This window comes from Cyprinodon tularosa, unplaced genomic scaffold (genome assembly GCF_016077235.1).
Source record: "Cyprinodon tularosa strain WSP-4 unplaced genomic scaffold, ASM1607723v1 ctg79, whole genome shotgun sequence".
Classification (NCBI taxonomy): domain Eukaryota; kingdom Metazoa; phylum Chordata; class Actinopteri; order Cyprinodontiformes; family Cyprinodontidae; genus Cyprinodon; species Cyprinodon tularosa.
This window is the reverse complement of record NW_024039551.1, coordinates 2,640,814-2,666,013: the sequence shown is the minus strand read 5'-3', so window position 1 is coordinate 2,666,013 and position 25,200 is coordinate 2,640,814. Positions and strand designations below refer to the sequence as shown.

The window sequence follows — 25,200 nt, the reverse complement described above, 5'->3', positions numbered from 1 at the left end:
AACAACTTCATGGGTTTGACAGGAAGTAACACACAGCTTTCCGGCGAGTGGGTCAGACTCAGGTTTTTGGTCAAATGGGATAAGAGTCAAAAGCCGATTGTTAGCGGATCAAATCGGTTTTAAAAACTCCGGGTTTTTCAGTGGGAAAGCGGCTATACAGAGCGCGGGGGGGGGGGGGGGGACACAAATTGTTTCAAGTCGTGAAGCACACAAACTGAACTGAGAAAAGATGTACTTCCTCAATGTGTGGGATGCTAAAGCTTAGGTAGAATGGTGAGAATTTTATAATGAGGGGTATGCATACTCTAGGGTCCACTGATACAAGTTTTCTGGTCAATTGTAGATCTTTAAAAAGCCTGATGTACCAACTCTGATTAAGGCAAGTACGGTTTATTTTTAATAACTGAAAAAATCAGGTGTTATATAATCCTAAATACACCTCTTATATTCCGATCTTATTTTATTGCAGAAAGCTGAACGATACCTGTAAAACAACACAAACCTGTTCTAACTGCAATAAAATGAAAGGCCTATGCTGAGCTACAGTAGATAAGATCAGCGGATTAAACTGCCTCATATCTAACTCTGGATTACACAAAAAAATCAGTCAATCAATCCATCCATCCATCCATCCATCCAGTTTCATACTAAATACCTCTGATATGTGTTTTCATTAACAGCATTAAAGCAGTGCTTTCAATTATTCCAAACTTGGAAAATACAGTATTTTCTCAAGTATTAAATCTGAGAAATAGCTTAATAAATTCTTACGGCAGCCAGCAGAGCATTTGGACCACATCTTTGTGATGGTGTTGTCATGGAGATGATTCAGGTAACAGTCAGCCTACTGTGAAATCCAGCTGGAAGCTTCATGACTTGTTTATCTACCTTTAGAAATGTGTAAATCTTAATCAACTGTTTTTATTTCATCTTGGTTTTTATATTTGAAAACTCATCACCATACAAATTCTTCTTATATATTTGAGAAATGTACACTCATTATTTGACATTAGACCTATAACATATAAATATCTAGTTCCATATTTAACCATAATACTGTAAAGATGACATAAACAGATATTATTAGTATCCAGAATATAGGAGACTTGGCTCAAATCTAATGCAACCCCTGTAGACAGGTTGTCATAGATGCAGACAACATATGACACCTTGTTGTATTATATAGCAATAAACTGCAACCAGCCCCCATTTGGCTTCAAGAGAGCCATAACATCAGTCAGTAACAGATGGTCCTGTCATGGAACAAACAGGAACAGAGCATAGAGAGCGTTACTATGTTTATTGCTGAGCATTTACTCCACACTGCTTATCGACAGCCAAGAAAAACTGCTGAACTTTATCTCAGTCATTTGCTGCAGCAGGAAAATCAGGTAACTATGCTTCTATTCTCACCCTCGGGTATGAGCAAACCGAGAAAAACATTCTCACTATAGTTGTTTGAGTGCCATCTTAAAGCCACAGAGAGCGTGAATCACTACAGCAATGCTGGATGGAGTACGTAACTGGACCTTTTACTGTGTGTATCAGAATTATCATAATGCTGAGGGCTTTATGGAGGCTTTGGTAAGGTGAATTAAAAAAAAATAAAGTTTTAATGTGATCAGACCTGAGTGTTCCAAATGTCAGATATCTGATCATTTTCTGACAAATGAATGCATCACTCCAAAAAGCAAACAATACGCAGTGTAAAAAACTGATACAAGGGAAGAAGAGGAGGTGTTTAAAATCGTAGGCAGGTGAAACATAAAGAAGCTATTTAAAAACAAAATAATGAGTTCTAGGGAGACATGTCATATGTTCATCTGGGCTGTTGCTCCTAAGCACTCAGTGAGACTTTAAATAATAACAGGTAGGCTGCAAATAAGGACACTTACAGATGTCTATTCTAACTTCCCCCTTTTTTTTGTAAATTAATTGTGAAACTGACAGCAACTGCATTCTAGCACACAATGTCATGTCACCCTCTCTGATATAATTATTACATTTTCAGAGCAAGAGAAAAACAAATCAACTAGTTAATCGCAGCATCTCTAGAAACCTTTCTGTATTTAATAGGGCCTGATGTTAGAGTTAAGGTGAAGTAATAAATAAACAAACAGGAAGCTAAGAGTTGATACGTCTGTACAGATTCTCAGTGGCTTCTTTGTCTTTTGCGGTAAAAACAACACAGCATGCATCTGAGATAACGTCTGCTCCTGGTATAATTTATGCTCTGCATCATGGATTAGTAAAAATTTAGATTTGTGAGGTATTATAAGTGAGCAGCGGAGGTAACATGACCTTCTTTGTAATGGAACTATTTCAAGAAGTAATACATGCTTTAGGCTTTAGACAGATTGTTTATGTCTTACTCATGCTCTCAAATTCCAAAACAACAATCCAATAGAGAATATCAAAAAGTTGTTAAAAAACAAGCAGAAAAAAGCAGGAATGGACTCAGGAATCTATCATCAAGGGCTCACTTAACCCCGGCGGGCTTCTCTTAAATGTAGGCTGAGGCACTACCTTGAGCTTTTCCTTTCATCCAACTCCACTCTCCTCCTCCTGCAGCTCTGCCACTGTCTCTTCCTACTGCCTAATGTTCCCTCTCTTACTCATATTCTCTCTGTCTTTAGCTAAAGCCATTTGGAGTGGAATCAAAGCATTATCCTCTTAATTGCTAATGCTAGCCAAAAATACACAGATGGACAGATGCATCACAAAGCAAGGAAGAAGGGACAGAAGGACAAAATGTGAGATAATTAAAAATGAACACAGCGACGGCTGGGATCAAAGATATTATATTTAACATCAAGCCAGGGATGGGCAACCACTTTCCTTTGCAAATGCACCACTTACACTTAGCCATGGCATTTACAGATTACCAGTCATGCATGTGAATTTAAATGTGAATATGAACAGTTGTAAAACATCATCTGAAACCTGCCATACAGTTTATTTCTGTTTAAGATGGCATTTTGTACACTTCAACACATCTGAAGCAACCGTAAATGCTCTGATGTTTTCTGTACTTAAAGACATGTTTTCCAATTAGTAAAACAAACAACTGTACCGATTCAAAGGTAATATATGACTACTCATGTAATATTTTGGTCAAATACAATTTAAAGTAACAATCATTCACAATCTGTGTATCAATTAATCATTTGTTTTTCAATTTAAATTAAACATTTTTTTATTTTGTTTCATAAAATAATAAAGAAAAATGGAGAGCAGTTCTTTTTTTATTATTCAACATTTCCCTACTGTTTGAACTATAAAGAAAATGGCATAGATACCAGCTTCCTTTGGGCTCTGAGGTAATGATAGTTTTATAAGGCACAAGCAGCAAGTAAAAGAAGAATCACAATAATGATCCAGTTAAAGGCATACTATGCAACATTTTTCAGTTAATTAATGTGTTCCATAACGTTATGGATGATTAAATGAGTCATTTCAGGTTGAACAAAGGTATTCTCGGCCGCCCTGGTGGTCTGTAGGGGAAATACCGTACTTGCAATTGCATGAGCCCTCGGCCCGCACCCACAGGCTCAGAAGTCTTGTGCATCGCGAGAGTCTGCTTTACGGCGAGAACTGCTACACGCACCCAGTGAAAGGCATGCTCGTTGCTAGCGCAGTGGCGATATTTGTGCAGTTATCATGGCGGAACCAGCGAGAATTTTCAAACTCGAAAATTGGAACAAAATAGTCACTTACCGCAGTAGACATGGTGATTCGTTGCATTCACCTGTCTGCTAAGCTCAAAACAACCGCGCCTGGCTTGACGGAGAAACCAGGAGAACAGCTGAGCATATTTACGACAGTGCACTTTTATTTTCGCCCTCTGGGGGGAGCCTCGCTGGAAAATCAACACCGGTTGCATAGTGTACCTTTAAAAACTTCGAAAGATTAATCGATTTGCAAAATGATCGTTAGTTGCAGCCCTACTTTAAAAGAACTGGCAAACTTACTGTATGATAGAAACATTTTAGGAATAACACTAAAAATTCCAGCCTCTTGGGCCCAAGCATGTTTCTGTATGAAGTGACTACTACTGGATGAAAAGTCGGATGTAATGCCTCACAAACACTTAAGGCAGAGTTAGCCAACCTCCTCCTGCTTATACATTAGAGCATCCTGTTGCTCGGTGCATGTATGAAGGGAACAATGGTGAAGACTACCACTAATCCCCCAGAGATCAGAAGAGGAGAAAGCTAGCAGCAGGGGGGACTAAAGGCTCTGTGCAGATGGTCCACAAAGGAGAGGAGAGCACGACAGTAGAGAGAAAGTGATGATGTTAGGGACAGAAAATGCATGCAATGGTGAGTGTGTGTGTGTGTGTTGGCAGGGATGAAGAGGGATGAAGGATTGGGGAATTGTGCCAGGAAGACAGCACTCGAGCACTGCCCACTGTTGGCTCTCAGCAAGCACTCCCCGGACACTGAAAATAATGCTTTCAATCCATATTTCAGTCTCTGATGCACAGACTATCAACCAAGCACACACATACCTCCCTATGTTCACTACATTTGCATATCAAAGCACACACAGAAAACACTGAGCTTTTGGAACCAAATACTGTACTGCATTTACCCTAAAGGGCATTCAGTTGTACTGAACAAACCATGCTATTTAAAAAAAAGAAGAAATTACTGACATGTACATAGGCACATAAGGATGCATACATGCACAACATACTGCTGTAGCTAAATGGAGACAGGGGACAACTGTGAGACAGCATGAGAGCTGGCAGTGACCAAGGAAACATCATGGAAAAAACACACCACCATCAACACTGACAACAACAGCAAGGCACCACCACGGTCACAAAGGATACACGTTAACAGATCCTCGCCGTTTACCTTTTAGTTCGTCGAAACATGTTGCTCGTAGCAGAATGATGTGTTGGCAGATGAACATGAGAGCAGCGGAGCCACAATTTAGTTCACAGAAATAAACACACACTCACACACAGAAAGAGGGAGTCAAGAAGCTGCTATTACGCTCCGCGCTGGGATGACAGCTTCCCCTGGCCACTTACACACACATAAACACAGCCTCACACTGTCCCTTATTGCTCCCACAGACTTTGCACAAATGAGCATTTCTTCAGGGCTCCGTGCAAAATAGTGATGAGAGATTTGGAGATGTCATCTGTGTTACAGCTGCAGCAGATTAGAACTAAAACAAGGAGAAAGGAGGCAGACAGAGAGTAGGCTGCTGAGCATCGTTCGCTAAAGGAGGGAGAACCGTGGAGCTGCTCTCAAGGGTACAGTGCCAAGCCAGGAAGTGTACAGCGACAAAGTGAGGGGAGAGTTAGGCACACAAGAAGAAAGGAAGCGAGAGAGAGAGGTTTTTTTGCAAGGCATCCATTATTAAAATTGGAACAAAGACTTATGTCAATAAGATATTGAGGATATTTGCGATTCTGCAAGAAAAAAAAATAAGAAAAGTGAGCAGCGTTAGTATAAAATAAGATGAGATCCAGATTGGTGACTGTAAGAATGCATTCACCTCACAAGAAAGGTGATTTGGAGATTAGGAACTAAGCACTTTTTTCAGCTCAGGTTTAACTTTGTATGTCTCATTCTAACATAATGCAAATAAAGACCAAAGAGTTTATTTATGCATTGTCACAAACAGAATAACGTTTTATTTCATCTCTGATTGCATTTTAATGAATCTTTGATCAGCGCAGAGTTTTCCCGTTCAGATTTTATCAATCTAAGAGTTTAGATTTTGAACTACAAAACCATTTGAAGTCCTGAGTGCTGAAAAACATGAGTTTAATCCAAAGATGGAAACTAGACTTAACGTTAGCATCACTAACCTATCGCACATTTCTTATGGTGCTTACATTCCTATCTTTTCTGTCTCTTTCTTAATTCCATTTTCTTTTTTTTTTACATTGAAAATAAATAGTAATTTAAATGTGGCGAGAGCTTCTTTGGTGTTTGTGGAACCAACTGTTACACAATAAACCACGTTAAGAAGGCACTTACTGATGCTTCCAGGGCTCACAGTTAGAGAGATAGCAACTAGAAATCACCTCACTTTCCAGCTGAAAACTTCAGTTTGAAACATAATGACTTTTTAAAATTAGGAGATCTTTTGCCATTAGATCTCACACTACTAATACTGATACTAAATTTAATTAGGAAAGCACTCTGAGAGTACAGACCTCTACCAACTAGCAAATTCTGTAACAAACTGTGACCTATATTTGTAGCTAAAACATCTACATGATCTGGATGATTAACACATTTTGAGGAATTGTTCCTTGGCTTGAGGTGCACCAATGGTAAAAATGTCCTTAAAATCATTTCATGAGCTTATAAGTAAGACACAGCATGTTCTGCAGCCTCTGGTGTCTGTTCTGCTCTCACCTTCATTCACTCTGCTTTCTTCTTTGATCAACAGATTGTGAATTTGTGTAAGACATGGCTCCCCTTTCTTGTGTTTTCCTATTTTATTTTGTCTTTGGTATAACACTTGGGTACTTTTTGAGTCTGATGCTAAAGCTGTCAATAGTCACTGCTGCCAACATCTGGTTTAGAGGGGAATGAATCCATACATAAGTTTTCAAGTAATCCAGCTAAAAGATAAACAAACACTACTGGAAATATAACTTCTTTAGCCGGGGTAAAATGCAGCAAATTATTATTGATAATATTATTTCTGATAATTTGTCAGAATGGTTATCCTGATACCGTTTTACATCACTATGCCCGGTAATGCATTCCATTTGTCCTTGGAGGCCAACATTTCCTACTGCGAGTCAGAAAATTTAACTGGACACTGAATTAGGAGTCAGGCAGTCAGTGAAACAGGATACTCCTTGACTTGCAAATTTAAAATAGAGGGTACTACATTAACAGAAGTTACATTTTCCTGCTTTACCTGCTTTTAGCAATTTTTTATTATCTATATAGCCTTATCTATGTGTACCGCTTTTAAGTGTTCTAGGACTATGTGTGAGTTAGGGATGCACAATGTCATCAGTATCAGCCGATTTTAGATTTATGACTGAATATCAGACATCTGCAGTTCTGCCAATATAATGGCATCTATTTTGTAAAGAACTGAGGACTATGCCAGCAGTACCAATGGGTCACATGAATTCACCTTGGTGGTAAGGGTGTTGGTTAGATTTGTAGTAACAGAGAGTTAAGCTCTAATTTGCCATTAGTGTACATCATAAGTGATGTGAGAAGCACACTTTAAAATTAAACAATGATCACAGAAGCCCCACAATCCAAACCCTCACAGTAAATTCCTGATGGCCAGGAAGGAAAATAAGAAAACTATCACTAGCCATGAAACAAAATCTCACCAGCAGTCTTTTCTCCAATCTCGCACAAAGCACAAAAGTACAACTATAACCACCTAAGGGCAAAAAAACACCACTCACAGCCGATGGAGCGTGTTACTACAGAGTAGATAATAAGCCATTAGAATCTTAGAGTATATTGACTTTTAGGGATTTTTGGAACCCATGCATTGTCACAAGTCAGAGTCTCAAGTACTTTTCTAAAGTAGCCTTACCTTAGATGTAACTGATTAATTCCACTACCACTAAAAAGCTCATTGCTGATAACGCTTTGGTGAGTTTTACCAAAGATATTTATATGTCAACTGTTGGCTCTGTTAGCAGTCAAACCATTACCGCACAGTGGATAGACAGAAACTTTGAATTTAAAAAGGACAGGAGGGAAAAGACAATATATTGTCTTTACGTAGGGCTAAAAGGAATTTACATCAACACTGACTATCGACCATCAGCCAGCAGTTGTAAAACATTGGTAAAATCAAACTGGCAAAAAATACAATCTCATTCGTCCCTCGTTTCAATGTTGTTTGTATGTATGGAAAACTACTAAGAAATGTGTTTCTATCATTGCTATGGTTGTTACAGTGGCTGCAGTGGCCACTGAGAATCCAAGAGTCCAAAGCAGGTATTTACCTCAGAGATAATGTTTCCAATTTGCCAGTTTGGAGTTCTGAGGATGATGGATTACATTATCTGGTGTTTTATTTGCATAAGAACTTAATGGAAGACCAGTAAGGTTTAGGATTGACTTAACAAACATTTGAAACTGCAGACAACTGTAGTTTGCTATGTGATTTACTAAAGTTCTAGTTTAATACTGCAGAAATTACAAGATCATAAAATAACTTCATCTGATGCTCAGCATTATAGATGCAATGTTGATGTTGATAAAGATTCACTCGCCTTCAAAAAATATTGGATTCACTGTGTGACCAATTTGGGGCATTCATAGCCTACAGAACTTAAATTCTTAGATTTAAGCAAGAAAATAAAATTTCACCAAAAGTAACATACCCAGTCCTTACAGCAGAAAACTGAAAGTTTTACATCTCTTATTCCTATAGTCAGCAATATTCACCACACAGTGCTTCAGGAGCAAGAATATACTTGAAAAACTGATTGAAGACATTGATGGTTCTCAAAATGAGCTTAAAATGTTTTTCGATATGCCAATATAGAAAACCATTTGACATCTGAAGGAATAAAATAAAATCTGCTCTCTTTTAGTTAACAGTAACAGCTATATATATCTTCACACTGACACAGTCATCATGTCTGTCACAGCTGTAATATCACACTGATCATGAGTTCGCCTAGGGTTAAATAACCTTCCAAAGTTCACTCCATTATCAGCAGTGGTTAAGAAGTTGTAAAAAGTGAATAAGTGCTGAATAAACACATAAATTACAAAAAAAGGCTCATTTAACAGGGATGTGATTTCACTACCAATAATTAACAGCTTTTTCATCAGTCCTGGTTACAGTATTTAAACAGCAGTCTGTGGAGCAACAACAAGGATTTTGTTCTCATTTTTCTCATTAAAAAGACACAAAAAAAAAAGTACAAAGAAATCAAATATTCACAATATCCAAAGACACTGCATTAAAAATACGAGAATGAGTCACATAGTTTACTAAGAGGCATTTTATTTGATTACTATTAACGGGAGGATGTTATTGTTCTGAGTCATTCCCTTTACTGCTATTTACTGCCAAACATCAAATGTGTTTATCTGGAGCTCAGAAATGTCACAAACACAGCAATTTCTTCTCTGGGATGAACTTTTATACAGAAAATTCAGCTCATCTTCCAAAAATAATACATATGTACATTAAGGTCTGTTGTCAAACAGATTTTCTATGACAAGCAACTTTGCCGCTAAGGACCATTTACACTTTACCAGAAGTGTCTCTTTGCATTTTATTTTTTAATTTAAATGTTTTGGATTATTTAACATATTTTATAATCTGATGTGTTATTCATTTTTGATTAAATAATGATTAACTGTTTTAGTCGATAATTAAGCATTAAATGGAGTGTGCTCTAAAATATGTTATTTGCTTAAAGAACAACCAACTCAGAGAGGCAGTTAAGGCAAATGTTTATTTATTTACAAAATATTTATTTTTTGCATTTAAACTGAAATGGAATAGTTTTAAATTGACCTGGTTTCAATTCTGATTAAAGTCTTCTTTAAGAACCAAAAAAAAAACATTTTCATTGCGCAAGTTTAACATTTCATTATTATTTATTTATTTTTCTTTTTTTTTAACCAGCAAAATCTTGAACAATTTCCCCAACATGTAAAATGAGTTTTCCTTTATTTACCACCGTTACCTCTGTAGGCTCCTTTACTGAGTTAGGTAGAGTTATTTTGGGGTTTTATTCTTTATTCACTTGGAAACTTTGCTAAGTTGATGTAATTGACACATTAGCAATAGAACAGGGGCGACTGTTTTTGAAGATTGAGCACCAAAGACCAGCCACATGTATACCTCAAAGCCCCACACAGACCCCACACAAGAGTGGCTAAATAAAACGCTTGACTAGTGCGACAAACTGGAGTCTGGTGACAGAATAAGTCAAGAATAAATATTGGGGCAGCTTCCAACTAGCTGTTTTCCCCAAAAACGTTCATTTGACCATTAACTCAAATATATTCATTCAAAAAAATTAAATATTTATAACTTTCTTATCTCAATTTCAGAGGACATTATTCCTCTAAATGCTCTGCTGTCACAACGCTAGATGCTTTTATGACCTCTCTTATGCACACGCCCAACATTGGTGTCATTTCTACTTAGATGAAACACATCTGTAAAACCTTTGGAACTTGCTCTATGCTCTTTAAAAAAGACAAATACCTTCTGCCACAATTTTTGTAACAAATTGTGTTAAAGATATTAGTATTGAATTCCTTGACTCATTCAAGCAGCACAAAAATGCATAAAGAAAATAGTTTCTTAGTAAGGTATAAAATGTTGGAGTATTACTTAAACACCCTTATGGAGAGAAAACAATCTAAAACGGTCATAATTAAAGATGAACAAGCCCCCTACCTCCAACCCTCCGATTTTTGCAAATTCAGCTCAACCAGTCACTGAGGCCTGTTTTTGTTATGGTTTTCTCCTTTTGGACTTTGAGTTTTCATTGTCTAAGTAATTCCATTTTGTTGATCTTTGGTTTATTTTCCATTTTGTGTTATATTTAAGCAGTCTTAAGTTAATGTCTGTTGCCCCTTTGTGTCTGTCTCCTTTCCCCTAGCTCCCTTCTAGTCACTTCCATCCACACCTGCATATCAGCTGATTACCCCAGTCTTTGTTCTGTCTCCCATATATAGAGGGATTATCAGGCAACGTCACTCTACGTCACTTCCGGCACCAATGCGCATGTCGCCTGCAGAAAGAGCCGCTAACATGTCTTGTTGTGCTGTCGGTTGCACGAACCGTTTTGATAAAAACAATAAAACGCGCAAGTTTTACCGAATCCCATCAACTCGCACCCCTTTCAAGGCAAACAAGAGACATCTTTGGTTGCAAGCCATCAGAAGAAGCGATTGGAACGAGCAGATGATTAAAAATGCATCAATCTGCAGCGATCACTTTATATCAGGTAAGTCTTATCTATAAAAAAGCTAAACGGCATCGCTGGTTTTACAAACAATGGTTTTACATACAATTATTAAGTATTACATATATAAACGGGATTAATGAATCGTACAAAACACATTGGAGCATAACTAGCATACAAGCTAATGTACCTTGATTCAGTCTTATCAAGTTGCAACTCATCGGGTCAGCCATAAGTTTTATCATTAACATCATCAGGTTGTCTGGTCTAAACTTCTCTGTGTGTGCTGTCTTTTCAATTGATTGACTAGTGTCTGTAATAAAGGTTGATGATGATGATGATTGCGTCAATTCATTATTTGTACAGGAGAGGCATCAGACGACATCGACAGCCCAGACTTTGTCCCGTCTATCTTTCCATACTCAATACAGCCCGGCAAAGACGGTGTTGCAAAACTGGAGCGGTAAGTATCACATCTGTGTGCTTGATTGTTGTCTGATTACAAGCATGACTCCACATAGTATGACTCGAAGTGCAAAGAAAAAATATTGATATATTGTAGCTATATAGGTTACCCGGGTTAAAGGTCAGAGTATGTAGTTTTTATTAGACATCTCATATGGAGAGTTGGGATGACTGAGCATGTGATTTGTATGGACTTGAATTCAGGAGATTGTTCTCTCCTGTGTGTTTCAGATATAAGAGAAAAAGAAGAAGGGATGCAACCCCCAGCAGGTGTCCAGAAGATGGACATCAGTGTACACCCTCTTCCATCTCTCCAACTGAGTGTGGAATAGAGGCTGGTGCTGATCTATATAATGGTATGAAACCTTATTACTAACCTGACCAAGACGGCCTGCAAACTCATTCGGATTTTTATAAAGGGACGTAGATCTGTGTGTTCCTAAATGTTAACATATTAATTATTGCAGAATAGAATGGTCACTAGTGTACGGAAGAGGTTTAGGGCCACTGAAAAAAAAAAAAAAAAAGTAAACTGATTTTTAAATTTTATTTCAGTTTAACATGGGAACAAAGTCAGAATTCTGAGATTAAAGTCAGAATTCTGACTTTAATCACAGAATTCTGACTTTAATCTCAGAATTCTGACTTTTTTCTCAGAATTCTGACTTTTTTCCCATACTATACTGTAATAAAATAAACAAAAACAGTTAACTTTTTTTTTTTTTCCAGTGGCCCTTATCCTCTTCCGTACTAGTGGGATTAATCAGTTAGTAATGTTCATATTTGTTGCGAACAGGTATTTGCCCACAGTGTGACTTATCACCCAGAATGTAACCATTTGTTTTTTGTAAAGATAAGAATGTAAAATTTGTATTTATTTTTCAGAAGGTATGGTCCCAAAGACTGTCCATGATGACCTCCAGCTGAAGTACAGCCAACTTCATACAGAGTATGATAACCTGCGTGAGGACATCAACAAACTGAAAACAGAGAATGAACAATAAAAAGAAATGCTCGGGACTGCACAGTTCTCTTTTGCGTCACTGAAGTGTAAAGCAGCACAGGTGCTGTTTTTCACAGGTCTAACCAGTGCCCTCTTTAATTGGGTCCTGCTGACGGTTAAGGACAGTGTTGAGGTCATCCGTGGCTCTCTGACCCTAGAGGATCATCTTTTGGCTGTACTCATGAAACTCAGATTAGGACTCACCAACAAGGATATTGCATTCAGATTTAATGTTAACGAATGTGACATCTCTAAAATCATAAGAAGTTGGCTGCCTATTATGTCTCAGATTTTGAAACCTTTAATCAAGTGGCCAAGTAAGCATGCTATTTTAAAGAATATGCCAAAATGTTTCAAACCTAAATACCAGCGTTGCAGGTGCATTATTGACTGCACAGAAATTTTTATTAACAGACCAACAAATTTAACAGCCAGAGCCCAAACATATTCAAATTATAAGAGCCATAACACGGTTAAGTATTTGGTTGGCATGTCACCTGCAGGAGCAATTACATTTCTGTCTGCAGGTTGGGGTGGGCGTGTTTCTGATAAACAACTTACAGCCGAGTCTGGATTTTATGACCTTCTACAAGTAAATGATGAGATACTAGCAGATTGTGGTTTTACCATTAGAGATGAGCTTGCCTTGCGTGGTGCTACCCTGAGGATCCCTCACTTTACCAAAGGTAAAAAGCAGTTGTCTGCTCAAGAGGTGGAAACATCGAGGCGTTTGTCCAATGTTAGAATACACATTGAAAGAATAATAGGGAGATGGAAAACTTTCCGAATTCTTACTACTGTTATTCCTTTATCACAGGTGGACCTGTTAGATGACATTGCAATTGTTTGTGCAGCATTGACAAACATTTGCAAATGCATAGTCCCTAGAAAATAAATTAAAAGCCCTTAATTGAATTGTGCCAAAATTAAGGCCTTAATCTTGTTAACATCTATGAATTGAGGTTTAAATGTCATTGAATATTATTTTTTTGAAAAAAATGATTGCCTAAGTATTTTCACTGCATAAGCTCATTGAACATTCAAAAGCTGTGGTTTAAAACATTTTGCAGCAGTTTTGGTTCAAAATGTGTGTTGTATCCAGTTTGCTTTTGAATATTGAGATTTTTTCTCATTCCTCTGTTGTATGATATATTTCAAAATCTTAAATGAAATATGCAGATATTTTGCTTTGTGTTTTGCCATTGAAAAGAATACAATTCAATCAGCTGATACCTGTGTAAACCCTGTGTAAATATTAATAAAGTATTCAAGAGTCAAGGAAACATTGAAATATATTTATTCTTGTGCATGTAACCAATAATAAAAATAACAATATTAAACAATCTTGTCATAAGATGCACACTGAGAACCTTAGTGCATACTTTGAATGGTAAGCACAGGTACAGTTACAACTCTATGTTTCAGACTGCATTTTTTCTAGTTTTTCTGTTTTTTGCGCTGATCACAATACCATTCTTTAGCCTTTCTTTTTACTTTTGCACATTCGTAATGGAAATGCCTATTGCACTTTGCACAGATGGGAATGAATGTCCGGCCACTGAAATTTGGGCCATTTTTTCTCGTCATTTATCCACTCACCGGCATGTAACGCGTATGGGTCATTAAGACGTATTCCATTAACTAGTCTTAATTTAGCAGTAGGGGTGTAAATCACATCCATCATGGCGATTCGATTCAGTATCGATTTCCTGACCCAACGATTCGATTATTTTCGATAATCAAGAATACACCACGATTCGATTCGATTAATCGGTTATTATTTTTTTTTTTATTATTATTTTTTTTACACCTTACAGGCTAAACAAAGTTTCAAGTTTGAAATAAATCAATGAAAGCTGTAATATCATTATGCATTTTCTTTAGAAACAACAGCAAATAACAGAAGTAGAAAAGTTGCATCAAAAAATACTGCAAAAATACTGCACAATATCAGTGTAATGAGTTCAATGCAATACCTCGGCTCCAGAGAAACTGTCCAACATATTTTTTTAGAATGTAATAAATATACTCAGGAAAGAGAGATGTTGCTTAGAGAGTTAGACAGGAATAAAAATAAACTAGATATAAGGGAATTGTTTCAAAGGTCATCTGGGGATGTAGTTTTTGGTAGTATTTTTAATTTTCTAAGAAGAACGGGTATTTTAGGGAGAATATAATAGTTTTTCTGGTCCATACTCCATTCTGGAAGGTGGCGGTAATGCACCTATAAGTTGTTTGCCAACCGCCATTAAAAAAAAGAAGAAGAAGAAGGCTTCAGAGTGTTGACGTCACCGCCCCCTTGAGAGACGCTCCGCTGCTCCTCTCCCAGATTGTAGCTGACCGCAAACAGTGCACCAGACAGGAGGCCGGCTTGTTTTGTTTTTATGACCGAAATTGCGGAAAACAACTCGTGAAGTTTGACCCGCTAGAAGAGCGAGGTGCGCGAGAACGCTGGGACCCCTTTTCCAGCTGAATCTCCGCTCTTTTTGCCCTCATGTCCCTTCGTCGTCGGACTAAACTCGTCCCCACTTCCTCACCGCCTCGGCCGTATCTAGACCCACAGCGTGTAGCTCAGACCACGCTTCAATATTGAGCATAATTTAAAAATGTCTGTGTGAAGCTTGCTGCAACAAACTGCTGTAAGAGTATAACCAGGAAGCGCGGTAGGAGGGCAAAATAGGTTTAGCGGCACCGCAGCACGGGAGGGAGAATTACGCCCAGGAGCAAATGGATAAAAATAGACCGGAGGGAAAAAAAAACATTAATCGATTATCTTGCGGACGTGTCGATGCATCGGATCGTCGGCTTTTGGAACGATGCATCGATACAAAACGATTATTATTTACACCCCTATTTAGCAGCATAACTTATTTTATCACTAGGTGATAAACTGTTGTAGAACGCTGACAACATCGCTAGTTAGCAGATCGCAACTGCTAAATAACCGCGTATAATCACAACATTCGACCAGACGCTTTAAAGGACCCGTAACTTTTTGCAGTCAAGATGCGCGCGCATCCGCCGTGTTGATAAACAAATAATCCCTCTATACTCTCCCTGTCCAGTTCTTCAGTGCTGGTTCCCATGTGTGTTTTCCATGAGGATTTTTGGTTTCAGTATTTTGTTTTTTGGACTTTGCTTCTGTTGGCTATGGGATTTGGATTAAACCTACAAGAACTCATCTCTGCGTCCCTCATTTCTGCATTTGGGTCCTCAACCAACCTCCATCTTCATGTTGACAGTTTTTATGCGACTAACAAAACTACCTGGTCGGGCTGCAACCAACTATTATTTTGCAAATCAATTAATCTGTCAATAATTTTTTTCGAGAAATCAATTAATAATCAGATAGCCAAATGTTCCTTAAAGAACACTTTTTGTGCAATTAAACCAGGTAAATATGTTGTTTAAAATTTTGGTATAACTGCTGCTAAAGGTGGCTCGCTCTGTCAGCTACAGGCATATTTTAGAGCATCTTTACTCCAGTTAAAGATTAATCAATTAAATTAGTTGAAGATTATTTCAATAATCCATTAATTACAATTTGGTAAGAACCTCAAAGCACCAAAATCCTCAAATATATCAGTTGTCAAAAATCATCCTGATAATTCCCCATGAAAACAGTCTATCGCTCAAACAGTTAAAAAATAAGAAGAAGAAATTGTTATATTCAGCTAATTAAGTTCTGGACTTCAATCCCTTTGAGATTCTTCAGAATGACTTTAAACATTGCCTTTCATGCTGAAACCCACATGCTTAATTTCTGCTACAATGGCAGGCTCAGTTTAGCTGAGTTAAAACAAATTTGCAAAGAAAAGTGGATCAGACTCACTGTCTGTTGCTGCAAACATCAGATGTTTGTTCTTTCTGTCACACAGGACCAGGTTCAAAGCTCATTTGAAATATCACTGAGCTAAACAAAGTGCACCGAACATTAGAGTGCAAGAATAGAAGATAGCTCAAATAACCTTTCCTCCTTTATCGATAAGATCATCCTTTTAAACCTATGCTTTGTATTCAATCAGAATATCTCTGACATTAAAACTGATGAAACATTTAAGTGTGTCACAAAAACTTAAACAGAAAAAATCTGTCGGTTGACGAGGTCGGTTGAGGACTCAAATGCAGAGATAATGGAGGCAGGGATGAGTTTTTGTAGGTTTAATCCAGTGTCAGACCAACGCATTTATTTTTTATTCTTAAAAGCAAATTGCCAACCTGCCTGAGCTCAGACATTGTCTGTCCGTCCTAGATACCACAGGAGCCGCTCTTCTGTGCCCGACCAAGAGAAATGTCACTTTTCTGTATGTCCACACATATGTGTATTCCCTCCATCCTTCCCTTTGAAACCAATCCACCAAATGTTAAAGCTGACACCGGGTGACAGTTGCACAGTAGTGCTGAAGGGAGTAATTCAATAATGGATGCCATTTCTAATGTGGGAGTCTGGATGGATGAAATATACATGGGAGAAGGGGGGCGGGGGGTGATATCACTGTAGCACAGTGGGAGGTCATAGATGCTGAACACTATAATATCATATAGAAGATGGAACTCATGTCAAGGCTGTTCTACAACATATTTATCTTTTAACCTTGTATTTGTTGCCTTGCCCGCCCTGACTTTTCTTCAACCAGCTAAATAAACAACCGCTCACTCAGTTCAACCCACAAAGGCTCAACCAAAGGAGGATGAGCAGAGAAAAATGGAGCAGCAGCCCCCTGCAGAGGAGGGAGGGGGCGCTGATTGTGAGCCTCCTGCTCCAGAGTCTCCCTCATGTCTGGCTTTGACATCTGCCACCCCACCACAGAGGTCGCAGGTCACCGACAAAACCTACTAAACTCACGCTACTGTCCACTGACAGCAATAAGAATCTGGATTTCACACATTAGGATGCACACATGCAAAGGTACCTGGATGGGCAGTTTTACAACATGATTCTCTGGCTTCCATTTCTAAAGACACATTACTCCCTGCTATGCTGGTTAAAGCAGCAAAGAGACAAGAACTAAAATGGTGAAAGGGAGACATTTTGATCCAAACTTGGCTTTACAATATCTTTTTTTAGAGCAATAAAATATGATTTAAAATTAAACATTGGAGCATTTTCATTAATCTAATACAAAGTCCTTATTTAAAAAGATAAAAAAAGAAAATAACTCATCAGTGTCCACTTAAAGCTTATGGTGGAGCTGTTTGCTCTCTGGAGGAGCACAATATTCAATATATACCTCAATAGAATAAAAAAAAAATTATATCATTAAAAAGGATGGTATATATATTGTTTTATATTTCAATATAAATTAGTCTATGATTACATAGAAATGATTTCCTAATTTCAGTCAGTCAGCATTTGTCGCTGGCTGACATTCTGGGTTTTATTTATTCGAATGTTTTATCTTTAAAGCAAATACTTCAGAGGAGTTTCAGAGTAAAATTGTAAAATAATTTTCATAAATTCATCAGTTTTTTAAGTTCTTTTTTTATTTATATTGATATTTAAACTATATCTAAACAACCAAAAAATAACTATATTGTGATGTAAGGTTTGGCTATACAACCTCCATACAAACCGTCCCCTCACTCAATGATTTGGACACCAAAAGGTTTTGCAAAGGTATTTTTTACAGAATTAAACAAGGTCAAACTTAATCTTTTCCATTTGTGTAGTTTTGCTTAGAGCATATTGACAGATGAAAAAGTTTTTTTTGTTTTTTTTTATCTTAAATGCAAAATATTTGTGTGTTTTTTTTTACAGTTTTCTTATAATTACTGCTCTAAATGGTTCGCTCTATTAGCTAAAGATGATTTATTGTTATGGTTAATCAATTATGATTAATCGGATTCATAGTTTAAGCTCTAGTGATATTGAATACATTATATTTAATATATATATATATATATGCATTGAAGGAGTAGGAATGAGTTACACTTTTTTGCTCAAAGTTGTCCAAAAAGCTGATTCAGATGTAGCTGTTTTATAGTTCTGGGACACTTATTAGAGAACATTAGTACTTAAACACCATAATGAAGACAAACAAACAGCAGACAGGCCATCTGGAGAGATGTGGAGAAATATGACAGAGAAAAAGCTATATTACAAGCTCTGACATTTTAACAAAGTTCAGTTCAATGCATCATCTGAAAATGGACACTGAATAAATCTGCCCAGAGACATATGCTGCATAAACTGACAGGCAAGGAGCACAATCATCAAAATAGCAGCCAATCCCAATAACGTATGTGAACATTTATGTCTTAATGTTTCATCTTTCCAAAGATACAAGGGGAACGACTACTATTGCAAGGTGCCATAAACAATCATCACTGTAATACCAGAGGAATTTGTCAAAACACAAATCCAAAGTTTTCATTTTCACCCTGCCTCATTTTAGCATGGGTCAGAGAAAAACAACTGTCCCATTAAAAGAACTGTTAAGACAACATCAAACACTCACATAGTAAGTTTATAGAGAGAAAAACAAATAAAAAAGAGCAGAGATTAATATGCATTGCAGAAACCTCTCATGCATTTAACTTTAGATGAATGTGGGATGTTTTAAGACTTTTCTGGATTAGTTCTCATTAGTTAGGTGATAACAATTTTGACAGAAGCAAAAACAAATAAGGGATTTGAATTACAGAAATTCAAGTTAAGACAAAAAAACTTAATAGTCTCCAAATTATATTAAGCAGTGGAAAAGATACATATAAAGAAATCCTTTTAAGGTTGTTGAGCTAATTTCCTAGATGCTTTTCAAAGCATGACAGAAAAGGAAAAGGCATAGCGTTTCAGCACCATGGACAGATACTCAGCCAGCCTTTTTTCCTATTTCTAACAAATGCTCCTCATTTCATCCGTTGTAGCTCTGAAACTTAAACTTTTTTTCTACCTTAAGTACCACACTTAAAGCCATTCTGTTAAAACAATATCCCTTCATCCAGACTCTCCGTTCTGAATCTGGTACCAATCAGAAGTTTTAGGGATGGGGTGAAGTGAAAAATGAATCTAAACACACACAGTTGCCTGCTATCCACTGAGACATATTGATCGATGTGCTTTCTTTAACTAATAAAAAACCCTTAAAAAGACATGTGTTTGCTACAAAGAAGAGGCTGCAGGTCCCGCACTGCTGTGTTTTTCCTCTCTTCCTGAACCCCCTGACCTCCTTCATCCATACAGGTCACTGAGGTGGCAGCGCAGCTCTCCTGCGGCTGACTGTTCATCGCACAGCTCATTGGTGCAACAGATTGGACGCCAGAGGAGAGCTGTAAGCGAATCGCCTCACACAAAGCTGAAACATGGTAAAGCTAAAAGACATGCTGCTCCAAGCACAATAACCCCACCTGACAATGACTTCTTATGACTAAGTATGACAGAGTCTTTGGGGGGAAAACATTTTTTTCATCTGTAGCCAAGTGTGTATGCTTTCTTTTTAATAACGCAAAAGGTATGAAAACTGGAGACACACAGGAATAATTTGGGGAACAATCCGGATGCCTTTTATAAAAGACATAAAAAGATTATTTCTTAGATTAAGTGGTTTTAAATCCAAAGGGGGAAAAAAACAAACAGGTTTATTTCCATCAGACAGAGATGCCTTTCTAGAGAGATATGTATGAAAGTTGTTAGTTTTGATACATGTAATAAACAGGAAAAAAAAAATAATAACCTGATAATCAATTATGAGAATCAATTAAGAAATATATTTAGTAATTCTGATCTTTAGCTGATTGACTGCTGCATCTTTAGGCTTAATATTACAGCAGTAAAAAGAAAGAACGACTGGGATAATCAAGCCACAAGCTGAATATTTGAATATTAATCAAATGTTAACTATTCCTACCCAATCCCAGGAGTGTTTTTTTTAACTAGTTGAAAAATATTGTGCTAAAAGAAAGTCTGCATAGGCCGCTACTTTATGTCATTCTAATCGTACCTGAGAGCTGCAAAACCCCTTATACATTCAAGTCCAAATTCTCAAGAAAAACAGTGAGGCATTTTCTTTGCCCCCAATAATCATTTCTTATCGGAGACTATTTTTTTCAGCAAAAATCAGAACAAGGACTAACAGATGCAAAGCACCCATAAAATCACCTCCATTGTTTCTGAGCTTCCTGATGCTAAAAGCAATTATAGTTTGAAGTTATATGAACAAGAGAGAGGAAAACAGCAGAAAAAAGTCTATTCTTTTAGAGCCATGGCTCAGAAGCAATGTATTCTGCCTTAATAGCACTTAAGCTTCATAATATTATGAAAACAGGGATTTGCAATATTTTCTGAGAATAAGCAGAATATGATTAAAGTAACTGTTGTGATACAAGCTTTGGTAACACTTGTGTGAACAATTTTACCTTGTGCTCTGATCCCCCTGATCCAACTAATAAAATTACTTTACATGAAAAAAGACTGTTTGGGGAACGTTTTATCCTAAAGATCTTAAAGACACAGATCATGTATGCGGCTCAAAGCAGAAAAGGAAAATATCAATCTTACCTGCTACTTTTACGAGGCAGAGGTAGATCCTTCTGGTAAGGAAGACAGATCAGGGAAAAAAGAGGAAGAAAAGGGCGGAGAGAGAACAGAAAACTCAGGTTAGATCAATTTCAGATAAGCACATAATAGTACCTCAAGGTTACAAGAGGAACATAGTGGATATCCTTTATTCTGAGTTTTAGCAATTAGTTATCTCACTTTCAATAGATATTTATAATAATCATTAATAATTGCACTTTATTGATCTCACATTGGAGAAATTTACCTCTGCATTTAACCCACAAGCTCGGGTCCTCTACCAGAGGCCTGGGAGTTTGAGGGTTCTGCGCAGTATCTTAGCCGTTCCTAGGACTGCGCTCTTCTGGACAGAGACCTCTGTTGTTTTACCTGGAATCTGCTGTAGCCACTCTCCCAGTTTGGGGGTCACAGCCCCCAGTGCTCCAATTACCACTGGCAGCACTGCTGCTCTTACTTTCCACATCTTTTCTAGCTCCTCCTTCAGTCCTTGGTATTTCTCAAGCTTCTTGTGTTCTTTCTTCTTGATGTTGCTGTCGCTTGAGATTGCCACATCTATCACTACTGCCTTCTTCTGCTGTTTGTCGATCAACACGATGTCTGGTTGGTTAGCCATCACCAGACATCGTGAAATATATATATATATATATATATATATATATATATATATATATATATATATATACAGGTGCTGGTCATAAAATTAGAATATCATGAAAAAGTAGATTGATTTCAGTAATTCCATTTAAAAAGTGAAACTTGTATATTATATTCATACATTACATACAAACTCATATATTTCAGATGTTTATTTTGTTTAATTTTGATGATTACAAATGACAACAAATGAAAATCTCAAATTCATCATATCAGAAAATTAGAATATTACTGAAGACCAATAAAAACAAAGGATTTATAGAAATGTTGGCCAACTGAAAAGTATGAACATGAAAAGTATGAGCATGTACAGCACTCAGTATTTAGTTGGGCCTCCTTTGGCCTGTATTACTGCAGCAATGCGGCGTGGCATGGAGTCGATCAGTCTGTGGCACTGCTCAGGTGTTATGATAGCCCAGGTTGCTCTAATAGTGGCTTTTAGCTCTTCTGAATTGTTGGGTCTGGTGTATTGCATCTTCTTCTTCACAATACCCCATAGATTTTCTATGGGGTTAAGGTCAGGAGAGTTTGCTGGCCAATTAAGAACAGGGATACCATGGTCCTTCAACCAGGTACTGGTAGCTTTGGCACTGTGTGCAGGTGCCAAGTCCTGTTGGAAAATGAAATCTGCATCTCCAAAAAGTTGGTCAGCTGCAGGAAGCATGAAGTGCTCTAAAACTTCCTGGTATGTGGCTGCGTTGACCCTGGACCTCAGAAAACACAATGGACCAACACCAGCAGATGACATGGCACCCCAAACCATCACTGACTGTGGAAACTTTACACTGGACTTCAAGCAACGTGGATGAAGTGCCTCTCTTCTTTTCCTCCAGACTCTGGGACCTTGATTTCCAAAGGAAATGCAAAATTTACTTTCATCAGAGAACATGACTTTGGACCACTCACCAGCAGTCCAGTCCTGTTTCTCTTTAGCCCAGGCAAGACGCTTCTGACGCTGTCTGTGGTTCAAGAGTGGCTTGACACAAGGAATGCGACAGCAGAAACCCATGTCTTTCATACGTCTGTGTGTGGTGGTTCTTGAAGCACTCACTCCAGCTGCAGTCCACTCTTTGTGAATCTCCCCCACATTTTTGAATGGGTTTTGTTTCACAATCCTCTCCAGGGTGCGGTTATCTCTCTTGCTTGTACACTTTTTTCGACCACATCTTTTCCTTCCCTTCGCCTCTCTATTAATGTGCTTGGACACTGAGCTCTGTGAACAGCCAGCCTCTTTAGCGATGACCTTTTGTGTCTTGCCCTCCTTGTGCAAGGTGTCGATGGTCGTCTTTTGGACAACTGTCAAGTCAGCAGTCTTCCCCATGATTGTGTAGCCTATAGAACTAGACTGAAAGACCATTTAAAGGCTTTTGCAGGTGGTTTGAGTTAATTAGCTGATTAGAGTGTGGCACCAGGGGCCATCAATTTTGAACCTTTTCACAATATTCTAATTTTCTGATATGATGAATTTGAGATTTTCATTTGTTGTCATTTGTAATCATCAAAATTAAACAAAATAAACATCTGAAATATATGAGTTTGTATGTAATGTATGAATATAATATACAAGTTTCACTTTTTAAATGGAATTACTGAAATCAATCTACTTTTTCATGATATTCTAATTTTATGACCAGCACCTGTATATATATATATATACATATTATATATATATATATACATATATATATATATATATATACATATATATATATATATATATACATATATATATATATATATACACATATATATATATATATATATATATATATATATATATATATATATATATATATATATATATATATATATATATATATATATATATATGGAGCGTCTAACAAAAGTTATTTCCCTCTGGGATTATTAAAGTATGTCTAATTTTGATTCTGATTCACACCAGTGATTTCAATTTTTCTTCTGTACTAGAGAGCATGATTTCTGAATCCAGGTAATAGCGGATTCAATAAGGAAAAGGGAATGAAACAACAGAGCCTATTTCAAAACACATTGACTGCTCATCATGCTTTCCACTAGAGCCACATCCATACACTGATAGAAGATCTGTCAGTAGCTTAGAGTTAGGTGACTCGTTCAGAACATTAACTGGCAGGAGGGAGCTTGATTCAGACTGAAAAAAACATCTTCTCTGCCCATAGAGCCACAGTTGCCCTCAGACAACAATTAAGATTAATACACCCATACTTTTGTGTAAGCCTGTCATCTATGTTCAGACAACTAATGTAAAACCTTTGGCTTGAGACTATGATAGAGAAAGTGTATTAAAACTTCTTAAATAATTTAATCTTCTCAGTAAAGCACATTATTCTCAGCAATGTTTTTGTCATAAACAAAGGACCTCACTGAACCTCCATTAAGTTCAGCTCCAACGCTGTGTACAGATGGGGCAGATCATTTCTATTTCTATTTTGATTTTCCTGCTTCTATCTGTAGTAAAACATGTTAAAAATATGTCTTTGTCTTTTGGCCTTATACCTTCTGTCATTCTCTAGAAAAACTGCAAAGGAAAATAATACTTTATAATGACATAATATCAGAGTTAACATATAAAATAGACTCTAACTAGCATATGTCTATATTATTTGCAAATCAATTAAGCTGTCAATTGTTTTCTCAATTAATAATTAGATAACAACAGATTTTTGTGAAATTAAATCAAGTGAAAGTAAAACTTTTAGACTTGAGGAGTTGTGGATATAGCATATTAACAGCAAAAAATATTTTTTTTTATCTTAAATGCCAAATATTTACACTTTTTTTACTATTTTGATATTATTGCTGCTCAAGGTGGGTTGCTCTATCAGCTAAAGACACGTTTTAGTCTCTATACTCCAGTTAACGATTAATCGATTACTAAATCAGTTGACAATTAATTCAATAATCAATTAATCACAATTGGTTCAATTAATTGTTTCTGGCCTAGTCTATAGAAATACTCTTTAACTTTGTTTCATACTGTTGATGTTTTGTTTATCTGTCATGGTGTTCTTATACAACATTATACTTTTTTATGTCACCTGCACGGCTGCTTGTCTTTTAACTTATATAACTGGGTCTAATAAAAGCTTTACAAATATTTTCCTAAGGTCTCAGAGCAGTAAAGTCTTTCATAAAAAAGTGAACTGAAAATCACAGGATGTATTTTAGAGCTTAGATCAATTCCAACTTAACTTCATTCTGTGGTGTTTTTAAAAGTCTCCATTCATGTCTGGAGTGGCTGAAAGGCCGTTTGAAAACTGATCCCTCCTAAGTGCTCAGAGACTTCAAAGCTTCAGGAACCAGCTGGCTGAGTAGAGCCGAAGTCAATGGAAAAATTGTTGTTGCTATATTTGTGATATTGGGAAACAACAGCAAGGACCCTGATGTGATTAGGTTCTGCTGTGATGAATCTCTACACTGCTTGCTGTCCGTCTGTTTGTAATCTTAAACCATCCATTGAACATTCAGTTTAGATAAGGTCAGATTACTCACTTTCTATTGTCAGCCAGCCATATTTTACTTTCCAAGGATAATTTATGCTGCGTAATGGCTCTATAAAAATATGGTAATGTTTGGTGATTGTTTTATCTCTCTATGAGGGCAGTAAGATTACAAAAGAATGACTGTAGTATGAAATGATTGCAGAGAACAAAGCTTAGCAAA

The 25,200-nt window shown here is 37.0% G+C and overlaps 1 protein-coding gene across 5 annotated transcripts in view; it reads right to left on the bottom strand.

The window, feature by feature from the left end:
• Positions 1 to 25,200, bottom strand: part of mast1a (microtubule associated serine/threonine kinase 1a) — a 143,714-nt gene that overhangs the window by 95,044 nt on the left and 23,470 nt on the right. For 2 of the 5 annotated variants that reach the window (XM_038271103.1, XM_038271107.1), the window contains exon 2: positions 20,866 to 20,897. The exons of 1 other annotated variant lie outside the window; for it this stretch is intronic. In XM_038271103.1, the coding sequence (XP_038127031.1) occupies positions 20,866 to 20,897 (32 nt within the window). Of the gene's footprint in view, positions 1 to 4,862; positions 5,234 to 20,865; positions 20,898 to 25,200 lie in introns of those variants that run through there. 2 more of the 5 variants (XM_038271104.1, XM_038271106.1) reach the window with 2 other exon arrangements.